The sequence below is a fragment of the Orcinus orca genome, chromosome 12 (genome assembly GCF_937001465.1).
Source record: "Orcinus orca chromosome 12, mOrcOrc1.1, whole genome shotgun sequence".
NCBI classification, from domain to species: Eukaryota; Metazoa; Chordata; class Mammalia; order Artiodactyla; family Delphinidae; genus Orcinus; species Orcinus orca.
Genome location: NC_064570.1, coordinates 38410718 through 38432736, shown reverse-complemented (window position 1 = coordinate 38432736; position 22019 = coordinate 38410718). Strand labels below are relative to the sequence as shown.

At 37.0% G+C, this 22019-nt stretch overlaps 1 protein-coding gene across 5 annotated transcripts in view; it reads left to right on the top strand.

The window, feature by feature from the left end:
- PKIB (cAMP-dependent protein kinase inhibitor beta) overlaps positions 1-22019 on the top strand; it is a 105891-nt gene that overhangs the window by 2096 nt on the left and 81776 nt on the right. For 2 of the 5 annotated variants that reach the window (XM_049695546.1, XM_033407969.2), the window contains exon 2: positions 21627-21722. Coding sequence is in view for 1 of the 5 variants with exons in the window: in XM_049695545.1 (XP_049551502.1) it covers positions 13188-13252; positions 21627-21722 (161 nt within the window). In the remaining 4 variants the exon portion in view is untranslated. Of the gene's footprint in view, positions 1-13053; positions 13332-21626; positions 21723-22019 lie in introns of those variants that run through there. The other 3 variants (XM_049695547.1, XM_049695545.1, XM_049695548.1) reach the window with 3 other exon arrangements.

Sequence of the window (22019 nt, the reverse complement as noted above, 5' to 3'; positions counted from 1 at the left end):
CCATTGTATGGATATACCACATTTTGTCTATCCATTCGCCAGTGGATGGACATTTGGGTTGTTTTCAGCTTGAGGCTATTGTGAATCGTGATGCTAAGAACATTCACATGCAAGTCTTTGTGAGTACATGTTTTCATTTCTCTTGGATAGATATTTAGCAGTGCAATTGCTGGGTTGTATGATAAATGTATGTCTAACTTTTTAAGAGCAGTATAGAGTGAATTTTATGTAGAAGTTAAGTATTTACAAAGTGTAGAAAATTCTGGAGAAATAAATGTTTCTTACTAGATCATATATGATTTGATATATACATAGAGAGATGGTTGGACAGGAAACGCTTTGCTTCCTTTCAAATTTAGAGCTCAGATATAGCAAACAAATTTGCAAAAAAGTGTAACATTTCTCAGAAATAAAATATTTCTAAAGACAGGTTTTTTTGGAGCAGTTTTAGATTCACAGCAAAATTGAAAGGAAGGTACAGATTTCTCAAATACCCCCTACCCCTACACACGCATAGCCTCCCTCACTCACCAGACTGGTATGTTTGCTACAATAGATGAACCTACATTGACAAATCATAATCACCCAAAGTCCGTAGTTTATCTTAGGGTTCACTCTTGTTGTTGTACATTATATGGCTTTGGACAAACACATACTGACATGTATTCATCTATCATAGGGAGATATTTTCACTGCCCTAAAAATCCTCTGTTCTCTGCCTATTCATCCCTTCCCCCAGTATCTTTTTTTTTTAATGCTAAATGAGAGTAAATCAGGCTTAATTAAGACTAAATTTCCTGCAGTCTCCATTGAGAATGGGAAATAAAGCAATTTGAAAATCGTATTTGGGGATGTTGATGAGACTCAGACCTGAATGGCTTGATAGTAGATTCAGTGGTTTTCCATTCCTTCAACACAAGATTTTAATTGAGTTAGAAAAAAAAATCCTTTCTGAATATCAGAAAAACCCTATAAATCCTATGATAAAATAAGCATCCGTAATTATGATGCCACATAATTCTTCTAAGTACTAATTAAACGTATTTTATTAGATACAGAGATCTAAGGCCCAAGTTTAAGTGATTGACATGTACAAAAATCATGTATTAGGGATAAATCCAGGGCTCCTATCTTGCTGTTTTAAAACTTCTGTGGTTAGTACATGCTCTCTGAATCCTGTTGGTCTTAGTAATTTTTATATTAATAGGATCAATGTACTTTTTATAAGTCATTATCAGTTAGTGACATTACATAAAGAGAATACTTGAACATACCCAGAAAACCAAAGTGGTTATTATTATTTTTCTTTTTATTGGAAGTACAATTGACTTTGAGAAATCAAATAGGTAGTCTACTTTATACTCAAGGGGGATATATTTTTCATTCATGCTCTCAAAGGCAAACAGCAGTTTTATGCATCTGTCCAGGTATAAAGCATGCTACGGACTTTATAAATCAGAGTAGATATGTGTTCTCCAATAACGCCTATTCTTAAAATGTGATGGTGTCCAAGAGTTGGGTGCTTGGCTGGAAAAGAAGTTCAGAGCTGTCTATATAAGAATAAAGCAATTCACATTTGTACATGTTCCTGAATAGGAGGAAGGAATCTCACCTAGGATCCTGGATCAGTTAAAATAGGATTTCTCAGACTGGAAAGTGGGCCGAGGGAATAGAAATACTTTAAGACTGTGTAGTCTGGAGCCAACACAGCCTGAACACTTGTTTGGGGGAGCAACAGCAGAAGCGTTTATAGACAATATAAATGGAGCTAAATGCCTTCCTCTATCTCCTGGATTCCGCCTCCTCATAGCCCCTATTTCCTGCTAAGCCCTAAAATCTACTGTGCTGATGAAAAAGAATCCCCTTTGGGAGTGTGGAAATAAGCATGGTTAACTGTAAGTTTTCACTTTTTGGGTGAAGGAAAGGAAGAAACTGAGGTTCAGTGTGATAGTTTCAGGAATAAATTCATGGAAGACAGGAAGGAGTTAAGCTGTCTTCCCAAACATGCATATATCAAATGACTATGAAGTGATTTATTTCTACACTAATCTTTATGGGCTGGGTTAATACGTCTCAGAAGAAAACACTGTTCTTAAAATCAGTGTGTGTGTGTGTGTGTAAACAAGGATGGCTTATAACTCATGCAATTACATTCGTTTATTATTTTTGTTTATTTAAAAAATGAGAATAAGTACTTCTATCATGGGGCTTCTGGAGCCAGGTATAATATTAAATCTCAAAACACTGAAATAAACCCCTCTTGTCTGTCTTTCCCAAATCTAATAAAATCTATAAAAAGCTAGATTATAGATATAATGGATTTTGTTGCATTCTGAAGGTTTGTAAAGAATCTATCAAGTCAGGAGAAGATGTTACAAAGGACAGGGCTTGCACACAAACCACTCTGCCTCTCAGTTTCTGTATCCCTGAAGAAGGATGTCTATCATAATTATGCTGATTGCAGTAAAGCAGCAGAACTTTTCACAGTAGTGAAAAATTAGAAAAACAAACCAAAAAAAGCAACTGTACATCTTTCTAACATGCCACGAAGCTGTATGTATATATCTATATATACTCTTGTAGCTTGGAGAAGATTGGATTTGAGGAGTACTGGACAGACTGTTGTAGCCCAAGCAAGAGGTGCTAGAGAGTGATTCAGGGATTAGGGATAAACAGGAGTAGCAGAGTCTAGAAATATTAGGAGTGGAAAATGATCAGGCTTGATGATAACTGGGATATGAATTTAAAGGGAGGTGGGAATGAAGGGTGGTTCTCAGCTTCTTGGCTTGAGGTTGAGGACCAGCACTATATACAAAGGTGGCAATAGAAGAATGAAGGCAGATTTGGTGGGTTTGCTGGGTCGGATAATGTCTCCCTAAAATTCATGTACTTCCTGGAACCTCAGAATGAGACCTTATTTAGAAATAGGGTCATTGCAGTTGTAGTTGGTTAATATGAGGTCATACTGGAGTAGGGTGGGCCCTTAACCCAGTATGACTGGTGTCCTTATAAGAAGAAGAGAAGAGACACAGAGACGGAGACTCATAGAGGGAAGGCAAGCCTGTGACAGTGGAAGTAGAGATTGGAGTTATGCAGATGTAAGGGATTCCAAGACTTGCCAGCCACCACCAGAAGCTAGGAGAGAGGCATGGAACAGATTCTCCTGAGTTCCCAAGAAGAAACCTGATACCTGGATTTTGGATTGCTAGCTGCTTGAAATGTGCCCATCTTCAGTATCAGCTGTAAAGATGGTTACAAACTAAGCAGTGTGATAACTTGGGCAGTGCATCCACGGTCCCTCTGCCGCCAACCCAGCCATAGATATAAATGAGGTCATTTCAGGTTTTCCATTCATTTTGCACCATATGGGTTTGACAGTATGGGTATGGGACCAGTCTGCAACATGGGGGGCATAGTTTGTATTTGTTTGCCTCAGGGAGGAGTGGGAGAACGTTTTCGGGGGAAGTGGGGAATACTTTCTTCACAGGGTAGATCTGGGTCAGCTCCCTGAGATGTTTGTGGATTTTTGCCAAAGGATATTAAGCTTCAAGTAAAACCCAGTATAGGTTGTTCCAACTCTGAGAAGTCCATGTTTGGGTTCTAGGTTTGAATGCTTTGAAAGGAAATATAAACTTTTCAGGTGTAACTGCAAAATGGGAGGAAACAAAGCATTTTTTTTTTTACTCATAGATGCTTATTTTTACCAACTCTTTCAAAAAGTATCTTAATTTACCTAATTTGTTGAAAAATTTCATATTACCTGTCAATAATTATTATTGGTCCTAATAGCAAATTGGTTCAGTTCTTCACTTTGTGGGTTTTGTCTCAATGTAATCCACTTAAAATATGGATTAATGAAAAATGATTTTGACTAAGGACAGCAGTTTCAGTTATATCTAAGGACATCTCAAATTATCTTATAAAAGGATTGTTAAAAGTTTACTTTATTAGTTAGCTTCTTTCCTGCAGATATTTTTTTATCATAAAACCATCATACTATTAAGAACACTGAAAGATTTTAAAATTCCAATTCTAATATTCAAACATAATTGCTTCAGTATTGAGTATCTTCCAGTCTTTGTCCATTTGTAAGAATGTTTTTATATTAATGTAATAATGGTATACAGTTTGTAAATTATTTTTTTCTTCTTAAAATTATTATTACCAGAATACAAGTGAATAGGAAGAGCAAATTTTAAAAAATAACATTTTTCTTATTATTCAAAGTGACCCATGAAATAGTTTTTGGCTAGATAAAATTTCAGCTCTTAAGGGTATGAAACAGAATTTTCCACTTAGACCACATTTTAATTTTGCTGCACCCTGTGGCAATCATCAGTTTAACACAGAAATAAGAAAAGGAAAACAAATCATTAAAATGCATTTAAATATTGGCAATGTTCAAATGTAGAATTCAGTTTTTCCAAGGACAATATATGCTTGCTATTATAAATTATTCACCAAGAATCACAGATGTGAAAATATAATCAGGTGATTTTTTTCTTTCAGTCTCATCCTTTTGTCAGCTCCCTATTATTACATTATAATGGGTTATTCCACATGTAATTTTTCTGAGCAGCTAATGTTTGCCACTTAAAATACCACTAAGTTTTAAACTTTAAAGTTTTCAAATAGTGTTTCTGAGACCATACACATTGCAGTGAAAATCAGAAATATTCAGAATTGTATTAAGAGGAAAATAATGTCCACCTAAATTCCACCATTAGTTATAAAATTCTTTGCATATATGTAGATTTTAAAAAGAAAAGTGATATATCATATTCCCTTAATATTTCATCTTACTATATCTTGTCAAGGTGCTAAATCATATTTTTAATGGCTACATAGTGTTCTATTAAAATTTTAACTAACCCCTATTGGCAAATATGCAGAATGTTCCCAAATTTGGTTGTATAAACAGTACCACAGTAGACAACTCTGTGATCTTTATACACTGTACATGGCTGTTTTATTAATCTCTTTGAATAGACTTCTAGACATGGACTTGCTAGATCAGTGGATATTCACTTGTTAACCATTTTTGACACATTTTGCAAGATTTCTTTCCAGGAAGCCTGCAGCAATTTATACTCAAAATTTTTACCAACATACTAATACTGTTTAAAAATTTTAAATTTAGAAATCAGTAGGAAAAGATACCTCATATTTGTATTTCTTTGATTGCTAATGAGGCCAAATATTTTTAGTTAGTCAGTATGTTTATTGGATATTTTGGATTTAGTTTTACGAATTGCTTTTTAGTATTCTTTGCCTATTTTTAATCCTTTTTTGTTTGTTTCAAGAGCTTTTTATTCATTAGGATGTTAACTCTTTGTATGTCTGTTATGTTGCAATGTTTTAATCAGTTTCATTTGTTTGCCATTAACTATTTTAGGGAGCATTGCTTTGTAAAATCCTTAAATTTTGTGGATGTGAAAGCTGTCAATTTCTTCTCGCATAGTTTCTGAGAAGGACTTTCCCCTTTAAACATATTCATCTATGTTTTTAATAGTACTGTTTATGTCTTTTTTAATTTAAAGTTTTAATCCTTTAGAAGTTATTTTAGTAGGGGATGAAGTAGGTAATCTAATTTTATTATTAACATTTTTTAATCACTAGTCTTGTCTCAAATTCGTTTGTTCTGTCATTGATTCCTTCCCCACTGATTTGAAATAGCATCCCATGCCCCTGCACCTCCTTGGAGCCCACCTCGTTATAACTGGCCCTATCATCCTGAAGTCCCACAGAATTCCCTCTCACATGCCTTCCTGGCCACCATTCCTACACATGACTGCAGGCTCTTCAATTGCCTCCCTAAACTTCCTTGACCCACGTTTGTCACTCACCACCTCATCCCAGGAGGAAAAGGAATTCCACATCCCACATCATAGCTGCTAGCTCTTTCTAAATTCCCATATTACCAGTTTTGTAACATGTAATTGTATTAGCCTTGAAAAACAGTTAATTTTCTAATGCTTCAAATCTCTGTTTTTATCGTTTGTCTGCTCATTTCTCCTCTCTGCCTTGAAACTTTGTTATGCTTTGTGCTGCCTCTCCCTGACCTAATCTCTGCTTTTTATTCTTCCTTCAAAACCATTCTGTCATGCCCTCTGGAACACCTGCTCAGTCCCAGTAAACTCCTCTTAACCTCCACTTTTTTCTCTAGCCCTGAATCTTGACTCTCCCAGGGGTATCCCACTTCCCCATGAGTCCTTCCTGTTGGAGACTGCTGATTACTCCATAGGTCATGAATCTCAGGGTAGGGAGGTGGGACACATGCCCTCCATACACCCTCCCACCTGTAGACCATTGTTTCTCTACACTCTTATACTCATTCCTGTTCCTTTGAGCCGTCTGGCTATGCTATCAACTACCATTGCTCATTCCTGTGATCTACTCACCACCTGAACAAACCCCTCCTTCAATGAACACTCCAGCAACAGGTGTACAGTCATCTTCTCCCACCTGTCTCCTGTCCTCAATCTGGGTGACTTCATGTCTACACCCAACACCACAGCCTCTCAGTTTGTGACCTCCACAGTTTCAAGCGGTAGTCTTCTCTTTTACTTCCTTTCACCCAGCCCCTTCTGTAGTCACAACCTGGATTTATCATATGAAATTCTTCCTTCCTAAAATCTCAAATTCTGAAACTCTCTGGGCATAGCATCCTATATTTGTTTTTTTTTTTTTTACACCAATCCAAAGATTCACACCTACACTTGTCCTTTGGCTTCATTGGGATGGCCGATTCTTTGATCCATCTATTTTTTACTCTCCATGCTCTGATTGCTTGGAGTAAGATGTTTCTCAGTGGATTGCACGTTTCCAATTAGTACAAGTCAGTGGAGAACCTAAGAATTCTGTGTGCTTACCACACTCTCGCCTACAAGTACAGCAACCTCAGAGCCTCACCACCACCTGCCTTGAGTCCTCTGTGACCTAATGACCCCTTATCTTCTTGTTTATGCAAATCACTGCAAGAATCTCTGTGCTCCCAAATAGCATGGTAACTATCCTGGTTTTTCTGGGACTGAGAGGTTTCCCAGGATGATATGTGGAGTAAGTCCTTGACTAAAAGACTCCACATTTTTGAAATTCCTTATTTTCTTTTTTTACATATTACCTACCTGTCTTCATCATCACTTTCAAACCGCAAGCTGCTTCTTCATCTGATGTATGTAATAGCTCTTACTGTTCACTCTCTTTATGACCTTTTGAATCTGTTGTGGGTTGAGAAAGTCAGATACCTGAGTGCATTAGTTAGGAATGTTACAGTTGCTCATGACAGCAAATCCACTTCAAATTGGCTTAAGGAGAATGGGAGAATTTATCAGATTTATGTAACCCAGCTTTCAGTCACAGCTTGATCTAGAGCTCACATTATTTTGTAAGGACCCTATTCCCTTCTACTTCTTGGCTCTACTCTCTTTCAACTTGGCTTCATTCTCAAGCTCTGCTTGGTGACAAAATTGCTATCAACAGCTCCAGGCCTAACTCCTCAAGTTTAAATTCAAAGAGAAAAAAGTGTCTTCACTTAGTAGCTTTGGCACCAGCCCTAAGGTGGACTAACTTGCACCACAAACCCAGTCTTTAAGCATTTGCTGGGTTGGAAAAACATAATAATAAGCCTGTTGAGGCAGGTTTGTGTCACGTATCACTTCTGAGCCACTGTGGCTCAGGGCACTTAGAGCTTGGATATGTCAGGTCTGAGTCTCAACTTCATTCTCGGAAACAACGAATCACATGCAGTGACTATAGGAGGAAAGGCTTCTCAAGGGGAAATGGATGTTGGGCAGGCAAAATTTTTACTATCCTCTAAATTGGTGACAAGAGGTTAAAAACAAACCAGAGGCATAAACAGGCTCTGATTAAATCTGTAGGACTGGCTTATAAGTAAAGACCATGAATATTATTAGTGTATAGGTTTTATGACATAGGTTTTATGACATTTATTTTGACTGAACAACATTTGTTAATATCCTGACTCTTGACTGTTGTCTTTGTAGTTAAGTTGCAAAATAAGGAAGATTTGTATAAATAAATTTTGTGTATTATAATCCTCTTTAATCATCATTAATGAGTTTTATTTTAAATTCTACCTGTACAAATAATAATTTGAAGATTATTAATATATAAGAAAGAAGAGAATATTTCTCTCTTACATAACTATTTTTGCAGCTAATATTTATGAAAACGTATCGACACATGATTTGGATGATAATAGTAGAGAAAAATAACTAAGCTAGAAATTAGAAAGCTTTGTTGTAAGGCCAACTCAGCTTTTAATTAGTCATGTGACCCTGAAGAAGTCTCTTAATCTCTTGAGATTTCAGTTTTTGTCAACATGATTACACCAATATGAATGGTGCGATTTCAGTTCATCATGAGATCAATACAGTGAAAAAAATACCTGTATTATTCTAAACAGAGCCTATAATTCCATATTTTAGTGCTATATGTACCCATTGATATTCAGGTTCTTTTCTGTGGTTGGTTATAGATATTCCTTACTTAAGTTTTTAATGAATTTTGGAACTCAGTACATGCATCTCTGAGATGAATAGTTAACTAAATTCAAATAAACATCTATTAAAAAGCACCCTCCTGGATTCAGCTACTGTGTTTAGTGATATATTGCAAAGTGGAATGAGACTCCATCTTTTTTTAAGAAGTTTAGGATTCTATCTGTTTGGGGGAGGTAAGAGAAAATAATATACATACCTTTCCTGCGAGGCAGACTGTAATAGGTACTACGACAGAACTAAAAAAAAGCTGTGGGGTTTCAAAGAAGAAGAAGATAAACTTTGAAATTAATCAGAAAGACTTTAAAGGCAATGTAGTAATTGGGATGGTCCTTGAAGGACTGATAAAATTTCAATGAGTCGACGAAGCATTCCTGATTGAGAGGACAGCATGAATAAAGGTACAAATACAGAAAAGAGTGAGACAGAGCTCTGTAGAATTTTAGGGGCTGGGTGGAAAGATACATTGAGGCTGTAGTGAAGAACCTTAAGTGCTGGGATGAAAACTTTGGACTTAATTTGTAGCTAATTTTTTTTTTTTTTTTTTTTTTTGCGGTACTCGGGCCTCTCACTGCTGTGGCCTCTCCCGTTGCAGAGCACAGGCTCCGGACGCTCAGGCTCAGCGGCCTTGGCTCACGGGCCTAGCCGCTCTGCGGCATGTGGGATCTTCCCGGACCAGGGCACGAACCCATGTCCCCTGCATTGGCAGGTGGACTCTCAACCACTGCGCCACCAGGGAAGCCCCGGTAGCTAATTTTTATCCTTGAAAGTAGTAGAGAGTCATATAATCTATGACTCTATGAATAAAAATTTATTTTGACAGGTTGTTTATATGTAGGTAAATACAAGAGTTGTATACATTTTAAAAAAGAAACCAGTTAGAGAAGAAATGGTTATTAGCAGAATCTGTTAAAACAATACTAGAATTTTGGTTTATGGCCAATTCAATATAATGGCAAGTGGTTGTCCAACATAGGTAGCATATTTTTAAGTTGTATCAATAGCTGTATCTTATCCAGAGCAAAGGAAGTGACGGCCCAACTCTGTTCTTCCGTGGCCAAATTGTTCGGGATATTTTACTCCTACAAATAAATACACACACACGAACATTGATCAGGATGGTCTGTTATTGCAGAAGTGATGGAAGGAATAGTTGTAAAATGGAGATATTTCACTTGGAGAAATGAACACCTGGGAAAGTGGGCATGGAAATGTAGTATAACATGATGTATAAAGAAAGAGAAAAACAAGCACAAGCTTTGGAGTTAGAGCTCAGCTCTGCTCCTAATGAGCTGTGCTATTTTGGGAAAGTCGCTTATCCTTTTGTAAACTGTTTCCTTTCCCACTCTCCTTCCCCTTAACCCCTCCCCCTTTCTCCTCCTCTTCATCTACTTCTTCTTTTTTGTAGAATAAAGATGATACTATTTACCTGCAGTTTTATTTTTTGATTAATGATTGTCAAGTACCCAGCACGTTTCCTGGCATCCAGTACGCCTCCATTACTTGTGACTATTATGTTTATTTGAAGGACGGTCTTACATATATAGGAGTTTAGACTGGTCCTGTGGGGTACCTGCAGAAAGATTTAGGACTGTTGGAGAGAGAAATGTTTTTGCTTCAAAATAAAAAAGATGTTATAAAGGTTAAGTTCCAATAAAAAAAGTAATGGTATGTCTAAGTATGGTAGCACTTTTTGAGTTCAGTGGTCGTGGTATGCTAGAGCCAAGGTGATGTATATTTTTTACATGAAAGTAATCTTTTCCTCAACATCTAGGAGGGAATCCCCTAGAGTAGGGCTTTTCACGCTTTTCCACCAAAGAACTCCCAGAAATCTAGAGGCATAACTCACAGTGCTCCATAGAAAAGTACAAAGTTTCTTTGACATTTCATATTCATCTTACATATTTGTATACATTATGCACTCTATAATGTGTTCATTTTGTTTTAGTATAAAAACATGCTTTAAATATATACTGTCAATAAGACTCCTTTGATAAACAAAATTTATCATGTGGTTGTGAGTACATTCTGGTATTTCCAAGGGTGCAGGTTTCCTAGTTTTGATGAAGCACAGACTTAGGGGTATTTAGAACCACAAGCTTGTAATAGACTAGGAATTCCCTCTCAGCTTAACACAGATAAGCTAAAAATTTAGACATCCGTTGATTAGAGTTTGGATTGCATGGATTATTTTAGACAATCACATTACTGCTAATATCAAAAATTTGGCAGTATCTTAGATAAACGCATATGTGAACCTAAGAAGTTGTAGAAAAAGCATAAGAGCATTGTTATATTTGAAAATGGAGGCCTATATCTTTAGCTACTGAAGTGGTGAAGTAAGAGGTTGAGTGGCTTCATGCTGTTACTCTTGGCTGCTGCATTTGTGGGCTTTTGTGTGTTGTTTGCTCATGTTCCTTTTTTTTTTTTTTTTAAATTAGTGCTTTGCAGGAGACAGATGTTGAGTAAGTGCTGTTTTGTGAAGTATTTCTTAGGAGGTTTTTAAAATTAGAATAGCTTTTTCTTGCTTTCTATTTAGCTCTAAAATTTTTGGTTTCTTTTCTACTCTCTTCCCTACTTTACTTGCACCAAGATTCCTGCAAAAACTGCTTTAAGAGTTGCTAATCTGAATGGGAAATTATCTTCCCTGAGACCAGCTCCAGACCACCTTTTAGTGATTTGGTTACCTGACCATGTAGCTCCCTTGAATTTCATGTTATTATGATTATAATAAAGGGGACACAGGGGCTTCCCTGGTGGCGCAGTGGTTGAGGGTCCGCCTGCCGATGCAGGGGACACGGGTTCATGCCCCGGTCTGGGAAGATCCCACATGCCGCGGAGCGGCTGGGCCCGTGAGCCATGCCCGCTCAGCCTGCGCATCTGGAGCCTGTGCTCAGCAACGGGAGGGGCCACAAAAGTGAGAGGCCCGCGTACCGCAAAAAAAAAAGGGACACAGGAAATCTGATTATTTTAGCCATATTACTGGATGGATTGGATCACTGCAGAGGTATCTACTTATTTGCTCTCAATGAGTCATCATAATTTAGGAAGAGGACCAGCCCAGAAGTCAGGAGATTAAGTTTTTGTTTTGATTTGAATTGCTTTATTACCCATCCCTGGTTAATTAAGAGGTTAATAATGCCCACTCCTCATCTATTTTACAATTTTGCCTAGGAGTTTTGTTCTCTAATCATTAATAAAGCCATAGTGTAAACAGCTTCTTAATGCAAAGGAATATGCCAGGCATCAAGGAGACCAAGTTGAACAGAACAAGGTCCTAGCCCTTGAAGGACATGGGATTAATGTTGAGTAAGTAAATTACTGTGAAACAGTGTGACTAATGCCGCTATAGCAGTGTGAATCAGGTAGAAGATGCTCAGAGATGGTTATAAGAAATTCTAAAACCAGGGACAGTGTCTCAGAGGAGGTGATGTTATTGCTAGATCTTGAAAGATAACCACTAGTTTGCCAGGCAAAGAGGAATATGTCCTAGGAAGAGGAAAGAGGCTTAAAATGTGTGATGTATTTAGGGAACTATAATTAGATCAGTATATTGGACAGCTGCGGATATGGGTGGAAATTCAAAGGGAAGTAGATTCAGAAGTGCCTTGCATTTCACGGTAAATTGCTTGGAGTTGACTGAAGGTTTTGAATAAGTGGAGCAGTAGAATCGTATTTGTACCGTGGTAGACTGGCTGTGAGTCCACGTCTCTTGGAGCACACATCTCTTTTTCCGCAACAAAGAGGAAAGTGACAGTAGAGGAGACGGGAGCAAGGCTGGACTCATGTTTCCATGTGTGGGTAAGTTTTTAGGTTGGTTGACTGGGTTGTTGCCCTTGTCCTAAAAGGTAGGTCAGCTAACAGATGGAAAAATATGCCTAATTTCTATTTGTTAAAAGTCTAGAACTAAGAAGACATAAATGTGGGTTAAACTATAGATAAGAATTGAAGATCTTTCCTAGAAATTGCTATACCTAGAGTTATGTGTTAAGCTATTTAAGGAACAGTCTTACCATAAAAGTAAGTGGTTTAATATGTTTTCCCCATTTTGGGGGGCCTGTTAACAGAAAGTATGTAAATAGTAAAATTCTTTGAAATTAAGAAAGGATTGAAAGTCATATTTTAAACATGATTAAAAAAAGAATGGCCTCCTTTATGTATGTGTGTGGGATTTTTTTAATAGACTTTTTTTGGCCACAGATTTTGACTGATGCATTAGTTTTCTGTCAGCTTCTCTAAAGATTCAAGGGTAGAGTTTAACTTAAGGATACGGTCAAGGGTACCCTTCAGGGTAGGAACTAACTCTGCTCTGATTTTTTAGTTGGAGAGCATCCCGAGAAATGTGTTAGATTATGTAACTAGTCACTTAGGGCCCTTGGCCTCCTGTTAACCTGGCCCTCTTGAGAGGCAGTGCCTGGGAGCAGCTGAGTCAGGCTCAGTGCTGTTGCCTAGTAGTCCAAGAGGAGCAGTCATAATGGGTTGTTGCTGAGCAACCAGGGGGCTGGTGGTGTCCCATTGTCCCCCATGGAGTTGTATAGTCGTGGTGGGCCCATCTCCATGGGAGAAGCAGTACAGCCTGGCAGAGGACCAAGCCTCCCTCAGAGGCACAAGCGTTGTTAGCAGTAAGTGTCTGACCTTAGAATCAAAGATGATAACTTAAGTTCTATGAACACGAAAGCAATTTATGGAATTACTGATGTAAATTTAATTAAACATGAACTTAGAGCAAGGTAGGTAGCTGTGGCAGCCAGAGTTCTTTTTTCAAATACTCTCATTCCAGTTCCTTTCTCCTTCAGGCATAGTAGCAAGGTAAGCTTTCTGGGTCAGTGGAAAGTAATTTTTCTTTATGCCTCATGGAATATGTAACTTTCCCTATTAACAAGGAAATATTTATATTTGAGAAAAACCAACAAGCTAAACTCCGATCTGGTCAAGTGGGCCTGCATGGCAGAGTATTTGACTCAATATCAATGCAAGAACTTGCTACTAATATTTGAGATACTGCTTTGAGTTTTCTCTCTGTTGTAGAAGATTCACCAGGACCACATCTTACTTTATTTTTTAGTATTTAACATAGCCCATAAATGACTCTTCAGGAGAGTGGATAAAATGTCAAAACTAATCAGCTCTTGTAAGAAGGGTAAGTTCTTCTTTTAGGATTTAAAGTTGCCCATATTAAGTAAACCTTTTCCTGGAGATCCAGAAACATTTTAATGGCCAAAATTGAGCTCTTTCAATATTTTGGAATAACACACAGCTGCATGAAAGGCTAAAGCGTGAAGCAGAGGAATAAACATCCATCACAGAGAAATAACACTGGCCAGCTAGATAGAAGTGCCGTAATCTTTTCTTATCTCCCTCTCTCCCTATTTTTTCATTCAGTATTTCTGGCCTTGTGCTGTAACTGTTTGCCTGTAAAGGTTTCAGGAAGCAGGGCTTTGGGTACAAAGTGGGAGGTTTCTTTGTTGGCATTGGGGTCTGCACTCTTTGAGGGACCTATATTCTTTTTGAAAAAAATACTTGAAAACTTAAAAATTCCTCATAAGAATTGCACACAGATTTTTGTTTTACACATGTACATGCACACACACTAATGTGTCTAAGCCATTCAATTAGAGTACAACTGAGATAGTATATCAACAGTAAGAAAATTTAAATGTTTTTTAAGATGCCTTATTTTTAAAGCTACTTAATATTTAAATGTGAACTTTTTATTGTTTTTATCATATGTATCACTCATATCATTCATATCATAAGCGTTCTATTTATCTTTGTTATATAAGAGTATTAATAAATCTAAAGCATATTAAGCACAGTATGTGCCAGGTACTGTTCTATGCAAATTAAATTTAGTATGTCATTTAACTCCTCAACAACTGTATACGAGAGGTACTATTATTATGGATATTTTACATGTGGAGAAGTGTAGGCCTGCCCAGAAAGGTCAAGTAACCAGGCCAGATGTATACACTAAAGATTTATAATCAGAAAGTCTGTCTTCAGAAACTCTGCTTCTCAATCATTATGCTATACTTTGAGCGCCATATTATTTCATGAGGGCAACATGAAACGGTATTCACAACAAACTTGTTTTTAGGTTATAATGACATAATGAGAGAATGAAAAAGAGAGTGAAAACTATGAAATCTTTTACTAAACAAAGTCTGTTTAATTTATTCTTTGGGTCTATAGTCCACAGCCAGAAACCTTTTAAATCAAAGTTTTTTATATCCATCCAAATTCTATGAATTTGCAAAATAAATTCAGTAGGCATTTAGCACTGCAGTTGTTTCTCTTCAGGATGAGATGTTAGGTATATTTTCTTTGGTATATGAGATGTGAAGGAAGAGGAAATGGTTAAAAGAAAAAATAGAGGAAATGAATAAGTGAATTGTTTTTGATCAATTCTCCAAAAAAGTCATGTTTCTTAGAGCTCTGAGATACAAGGCATCAAGGAATTGCTGTTTAGTCATGAGAAAAATAATACAGGTGAAAAGTTGTATGTAAAACTAGGTCAAGAGTCCAGGAATATTGTGAAGCAATGATGCATAGTGGATCACGCAGGCTTTCCAGTCAGACAGAGCTGAACTTGAACCCTGCCTCTGTGACTTACTAGCTGTGTGACCTTAGGGAGGTATCTCACCATCTTTAAGCTTTCAAAAAAGTCCATTTTTCTTTCTTTTTTTTTTAAACAAAGATTAACTGTGGTTAAGTGGAATAAAATGCAAAGCGTCTAGCAAGGCTCATGACACAGAACAGGTGTTTATTGAATGCTAAAATCTTTTTTTCTCCTCTCCCAGCAGCAGCAAAAACAAAGTAAAAAGAGGGTTATCCTAGGGACCTGAAGGGTCAAGGGAGTTTCATAGTGGGATTGTGGGGTCAAAGCTGGTCAACATTTTAAAGACTCTTGGTCAACTTTGCCAAGTTGTTATGTAAAAGCAATATTACAATTCAAGCATTACATTTTTAATTATTAGAAAACCTAATTTTTTTAACATCTTTATTAGAGTGTAATTGCTTTACAATGGTGTATTAGTTTATGCTGTATAACAAAGTGTATCAGCTATACATAAACATATATCCCCATATCTCCTCCCTCTTGCATCTCCCTCTCTCCCACCCTCCCTATCCCACCACTCTAGGTGGTCACAAAGCAGGGAGCTGATCTCCCTGTGCTATGCTGCTGCTTCCCACTAGCTATCTATTTTACGTTTGGTAGTGTATATATGTCCATGCAACTCTCTCTCTTTGCCCCAGCTTACCCTTTCACCTCCCTGTATCCTCAAGTCCATTCTCTAGTAGGTCTGTGTCTTTATTCCTGTCTTGCCCCTAGGTTCTTCATGACCATTTTCTTTCTTTTTTATTTTTTTAGAGTCCATATACATGTGTTAGCATACGGTATTTGTTTTTCTCTTTTTGACTTACTTCACTCTGTATGACAGACTCTAGGTCCATCCACCTCACTACAAATAACTCAATTTCGTTTCTTTTTATGGCTGAGTAATATTCCATTGTATATATGTGCCACATCTTCTTTATCCATTCATCTGTTGATGGACACTTAGGTTGCTTCCATGTCTGGCTATTGTAAGTAGAGCTGCAATGAACATTTTGGTACATGACTCTTTTTGAATTATGGTTTTCTCAGTGTATATGCCCAATAGTGGGATTGCTGGGTCGTATGGTAGTTCTATTTTTTAGTTTTTTAAGGAACCTCCATACTATTCTCCATAGTGGCTGTATCAATTTACATTCCCACCAACAGTGCAAGAGGGTTCCCTTTTCTCCACACCCTCTCCAGCATTTATTGTTTGTAGATTTTTTGATGATGGCCATTCTGACTGGTGTGAGATGATATCTCTTTGTAGTTTTGATTTACATTTCTCTAATGATTAATGATGTTGAGCATTCTTCCATGTGTTTGTTGGCAATCTGTGTATCTTCTTTGGAGGAATGTCTATTTAGGTCTTCTGCCCATTTTTGGAAGAGGGTACTTTCCTCAACATAATAAAGGCCATATATGACAAACCCACAGCCAACATTATCCTCAATGGTGAAAAACTGAAACCATTTCCACTAAGATCAGGAACAAGACAAGGTTGCCCACTCTTGCCACTATTATTCAACATAGTTTTGGAAGTTTTAACCACAGCAATCAGAGAAGAAAAAGAAATAAAAGGAATCCAAATTGGAAAAGAAGAAGTAAAGCCGTCACTGTTTGCAGATGACATGATACTATACGTAAAGAATCCTAAAGATGCTACCAGAAAACTACTAGAGCTAATCAGTGAAGTAGCAGGATACAAAATTAATGCACAGAAATCTCTTGCATTCCTGTACACTACTGATGAAAAATCTGAAAGTGAAATTAAGAAAACACTCCCATTTACCACTGGAACAAAAAGAATAAAATATCTAGGAATAAACCTACCTAAGGAGACAAAAGACCTCTGTGCAGAAAATTATAAGACACTGATGAAAGAAATTAAAGATGAAACAAATAGATGGAGAGATATACCATGTTCTTGGATTGGAAGAATCACCATTGTGAAAATGACTCTACTACCCAAAGCAATCTACAGATTCAATGCAATCCCTATCAGACTACACTGGCATTTTTCACAGAACTAGAACAAAAAATTTCACAATTTGTATGAAAACACAAAAGACCCCGAATAGCCAAAGCAATCTTGAGAAAGAAAAACGGAGCTGGAGGAATCAGGCGCCCAGACTTCAGACTATACTACAAAGCTACAGTAATCAAGACAGTATGGTACTGGCACAAAAACAGAAATATATATCAATGGAACAGGATAGAAAGCCCAGAGATAAACCCACGCACATATGGTCACCTTATCTTTGATAAAGGAGGTAAGACTATACAGTGGGGAAAAGACAGCCTCTTCAATAAGTGGTGCTGGGAAAACTTTACAGCTACATGTAAAAGAATGAAATTAGAACACTCCGTAACACCATACACAAAAATAAACTCAAAATGGATTAAAGACCTAAATGTAAGGCCAGACACTATAAAACTGTTAGAGGAAAACATAGGCAGAATACTCTATGACAGCAAGATCCTTTTTGACCCACCTCCTAGAGAAATGGAAATAAAAACAAAAATAAACAAATGGGACCTAATGAAACTTAAAAGCTTTTGCACAGCAAAGGAAACCATAAACAAGATGAAAAGACAACCATCAGAATGGGAGAAAATATTTGCCAATGAAGCAACTGACAAAGGATTAATCTCCAAAATTTGCAAGCAGCTCATGCAGCTCAATATCAAAAAACAAGAAAACCTGATTTTACTTTGCCTATGGTTATGGTATTGACTTGAATCTTAGGAGACAGACAGGATGTTTAACTATTAGTATTAAATGAATCTGAAACATGATTGTATTTCTGATTCGTAGTCATCTTCATCAGTTCCTCTTAATTCATTCTTCAGCTACTGAGGCTTCATTCAAAATTTTTTTTAATTAATAATTTTAGATAAATTAGAGATATGGTGCTTAGATAGATTTCTGATTTTGGTCATTTTTGTATATTTCTTATCACCTGCTCTAGCTGTAACCCTCTGTCCCCTAAAACAGGGTCTTTGTTTTCTCTGTGGCATCTACCACATGGTAGGTAATAATATTTGCTGAATGATGGAAGGGATAAAACAGGTTATTTGCAATTTTATGTATACACAATAGCTATTAAAGCTTTTGAAAATGTAGCAGTTGCCAAGGATCTGGTTAGTAGGTTAGTTTAAAAGCTATCACAATTATAGAAATCAAGCATATACAAATCAATCAAGTAGGAAAAAATAGAGGATACTAATCTAAGGGTCAGAAGAGGGAAACTTAAGAATAAGTAAATAAAGGAATTTGAAGAGAATAATGCTAATTTGGTTGTGACCACTTTTATAAATACATGAATTTTCCATATTTTCACAAAGGTATAAGTTCATGGTATAAATTCATCTTTTTAGAACTACATGTAGCAAGAATAAGTAAAATATTTGCAACTCGTCCTTTTAAAGTTATTCTATACCTTTTGCTCATGCAAGTAAAGATGTATGAATTTTCCATTCAATAATCACTAATTGAGTACCTACAATATATTGTGCCAAGTGCTGTAGATGGATGAATAAAAAATTGCCATTCAAGATGTTCACAGCCTGCTAGGGGAGACTGACACACGCAGAGCTGTCATGTGAAGTCAACCGTGATAAGTGCATCAGAGAGTTATGAACAAAGTGATTTAGGGGCAGGGGTTACGACTCACACCAAACTTGTGCAGTTCCAAAGAGCTTTACAAAAGCAGCAACCTTTGAGTTGGGCTTTTAAGGATGGCCCAGAGCCTACTAGTGAGAGCACAGGGGGATGATATGCATTCTGGTTGGAAGAAACAGGAAGTTTTTAATATGGCCTATTTGTGCAATTCTTTTGGTATTTGTTGCTAGCCCCATGTGGCCAAGGGGTTCAAACCAGCACATTTTATCACATCTTGTACAAAGTCTAATCAGTAAGTATTGGTTTTTGAGTATCTGGATGAATGAATGAACAAACTTACCTTCTTAATATGGGACAATAATTTCAAATAAAAAAAATTATACTTCAGTGAGGGTTGTGTTTCTTTACTTGATTATACCTATGCAGTTCAAAGGAGAATTTAAACTTTGTGAACTTTGATTAACATTCCTCTCACCGGATTTTAAGAAAACACAGCTGTGGACTTTATTCCTACCATTCTCTGCTTCCCCTTCTGCACTTAATTTCTACACTTTCATTGGTCTGTTTAGATGCATGAGTTCAAATATATGCCTTTGGTGGGTTTTTTTTAGTCTAAAATAAAACCTACTTCAACGGAGGCTACAGTCCTGCTTATATGTGAAGTGATATTCAGGTTGATATTTTTTATTTCCTCTTTAGAAGCAAAATGAACTCATCCTATTGTACACATTATACATTCTCCAATTAAAAACCTACAATACAGTGATAGGGAATGGGCTTGTATTTCCTATGGCAAAGTGTCCAGTGATATCTGGAGGATTCAGCTGGGTTTTAAAGAGATTGTATTAACATTTGTGCCATAAGTGACAGTTGAGTTATTTTAATTAAATGGCAGTTTCAGCCAATTAAGATTTCTCATTGTTTTGAGTCCCTTTTCCTTTTCTTCCTCTTTTCGATTTCAGTATGTCTTGGGAATCCAAATATGCTAGAGTATGATTCCTTTGGTATTTTATTATTCCTTTGCAAGCCAAAACAAAACTCTTTAGACCATCACAATCCCAAAAGGAAGCTGTAAGTCTTGGGAGTGTGATCACAGCTACCTTTCTAGGACCCCCAAACTGAATCTAGTGTTAAACACAAGAAACACATTTTTTGCTTTTGTAGTACTTCAGGAAGAGTAATAAAATAACATTGCATATGTGTATTTTATTGTATGTGATCTTTCTTGATTCCCAAAACAACGTGGAGAGATAAGCAGGGTAAATATTTCCATCCCATTTGATAAGCAAGGCTCTGTCATTTACCTACAAAAAAGATGATTCCTCAAAGTCAACAGCTGATACAGGGATGAGCTGGAACTAGAACTGAGTTCAGTGCTTCTCCCTCTGTGTTACAAGCCCTGAGGACTTTCTTTTACTGGCTTACTTGTAAGCTATAAGGAAATGTGGGAAGCAGAGGAAAGAACAGTAATGAAATTATTTACAGATGAACTTGAAAGATGGCTAACGTGCTATTGGCATTTGGAGAAAAAGACTTTTTTGAGAATCATGGTGAAATACTTCTACCACGTATAATTCCTGGGTTTTATACCAATCACAAGTTCAGTTATTATCCCAAAGTGAGTGGTGGGCTGTAGAATATGGACTGGAAGGGGTGTTTCTCAAACCAGGGAGACTAGTGAGAGATATAATCTCTGTAAGAATTGATGGGATGGAGGCAGGTGTGGGTGAGGAGGGTGGAGGTTGATGGTTCCTGTGGGAATGGAATTGAAAGGAAGAATGAGTTCAAGGACAATTTTGAGCCTGGAATACACAGAATTTGGTGGTTTATTAGATAGAAAGGAGAGAAGAAAACAGCAAACAGCACTAGACTCTCTCCTGCTCTGAATAACCCTAGTAAAGTTAGCACATACAAGCATAGGAATATTGACATTCCTGGCTTCACGCTTTATAGCAAAAGGAACAGATGATTTCCATAACAGGAAAGAAACATGGCTCTCTCATCTAGGACAACTAAGCATTTGTTATGTGTCTGCTCAAATATATAGACTGCCTGAGTTAAAGGGAGCCTGGTTTACCCAGCGATCGGTTGTAGCCACCTCTTCAGGAGTATATATGGAAATGACTCAGTTGGTTTCTGTATTATTAGTTTTAAAGTGGGGGCTTTTGATATAGAAATATCTAAAAGGATAGGAACAGGAAAACCATGAAGGTGCATCAGATGCCTATTCATAGCAAAATTTCAAGTTACCTTTTGATGCTGAGGCATTATGTGTGGGCCAGGTTTTATTGGGTGGATTTTCTCTTCCAGGGTTCCAATCTCCATATTATATAATTGAGGAAAACAATGTCCTTGTTCCTTGGCATTGAAATTCAAAAGCAGGGATTTATGGCTTTTCAAGTCACACATCTGAGAAAGGCTGTCATGTCACTCAGCTAGTGAAACTATTTTCAATGGAAAGTTGAAAAGCTGAAGAAAAAAATATATTTTGCTATACTGTTGATTTTACTATTTAGTAGGTATGTCTCTGACTGCCTGTGTTACACAGTCTTGGGGCAAAACACAAGAAAGATTGATCAGAATACAATTGGTGGGTTTGAAAAGGGAACAAAATAATAAGAGGAAACACACTCCTCATTTATGAGACTGCTGAGCTGCTTACTCAAGGAAATTTATCCTGCTCCTGTTATAAATCTGAAACATATAAAAGAAATCAGGATGAGGAATGAAAAAATAACAATGAACGTTGTTTTAAAATTGTGTCTCATTTTGTCATTAAATTGGATGTTGTTGCTCAAGGAACCATCTGTTCTTTCCTGAAAGAGACAAGGAAGGAGGATGTTTATCATAATACATCTTTTTTTCCCTTTGTTTCCTTCAGGGGTCATGGTATACTGAAAAAGCACTCAAGAGAAATCTGGGGGGAGCTGGAAACTATCAAGTTATTGAGGCCACACAGGGGGCAGAAAAGACAGAGGTGGGTACACTTTTGATCCATCAATCCTGCTATTGAGGGTGTTCCTGAAAATATCTTTGTTGTTATAAAGCCAGAGGACAGCAAGGAAAAGGTATGAAGTGGGAGGTTTTTATTTTAGAAAACAGATCAGTATGGTTAAATGGAAGCTTGATAGAGTCTATTGTTAATGTCAAATTAATAGCATGCATGCCAAGAACTTGAGCTAGGCATTTCCATACTGTGTACAGCCAGGGGCCAGTGGTTAGTACAGAGACTGAGCTTGGTTTGATATTTACATTCTCAGCTGAGCTTATTTAA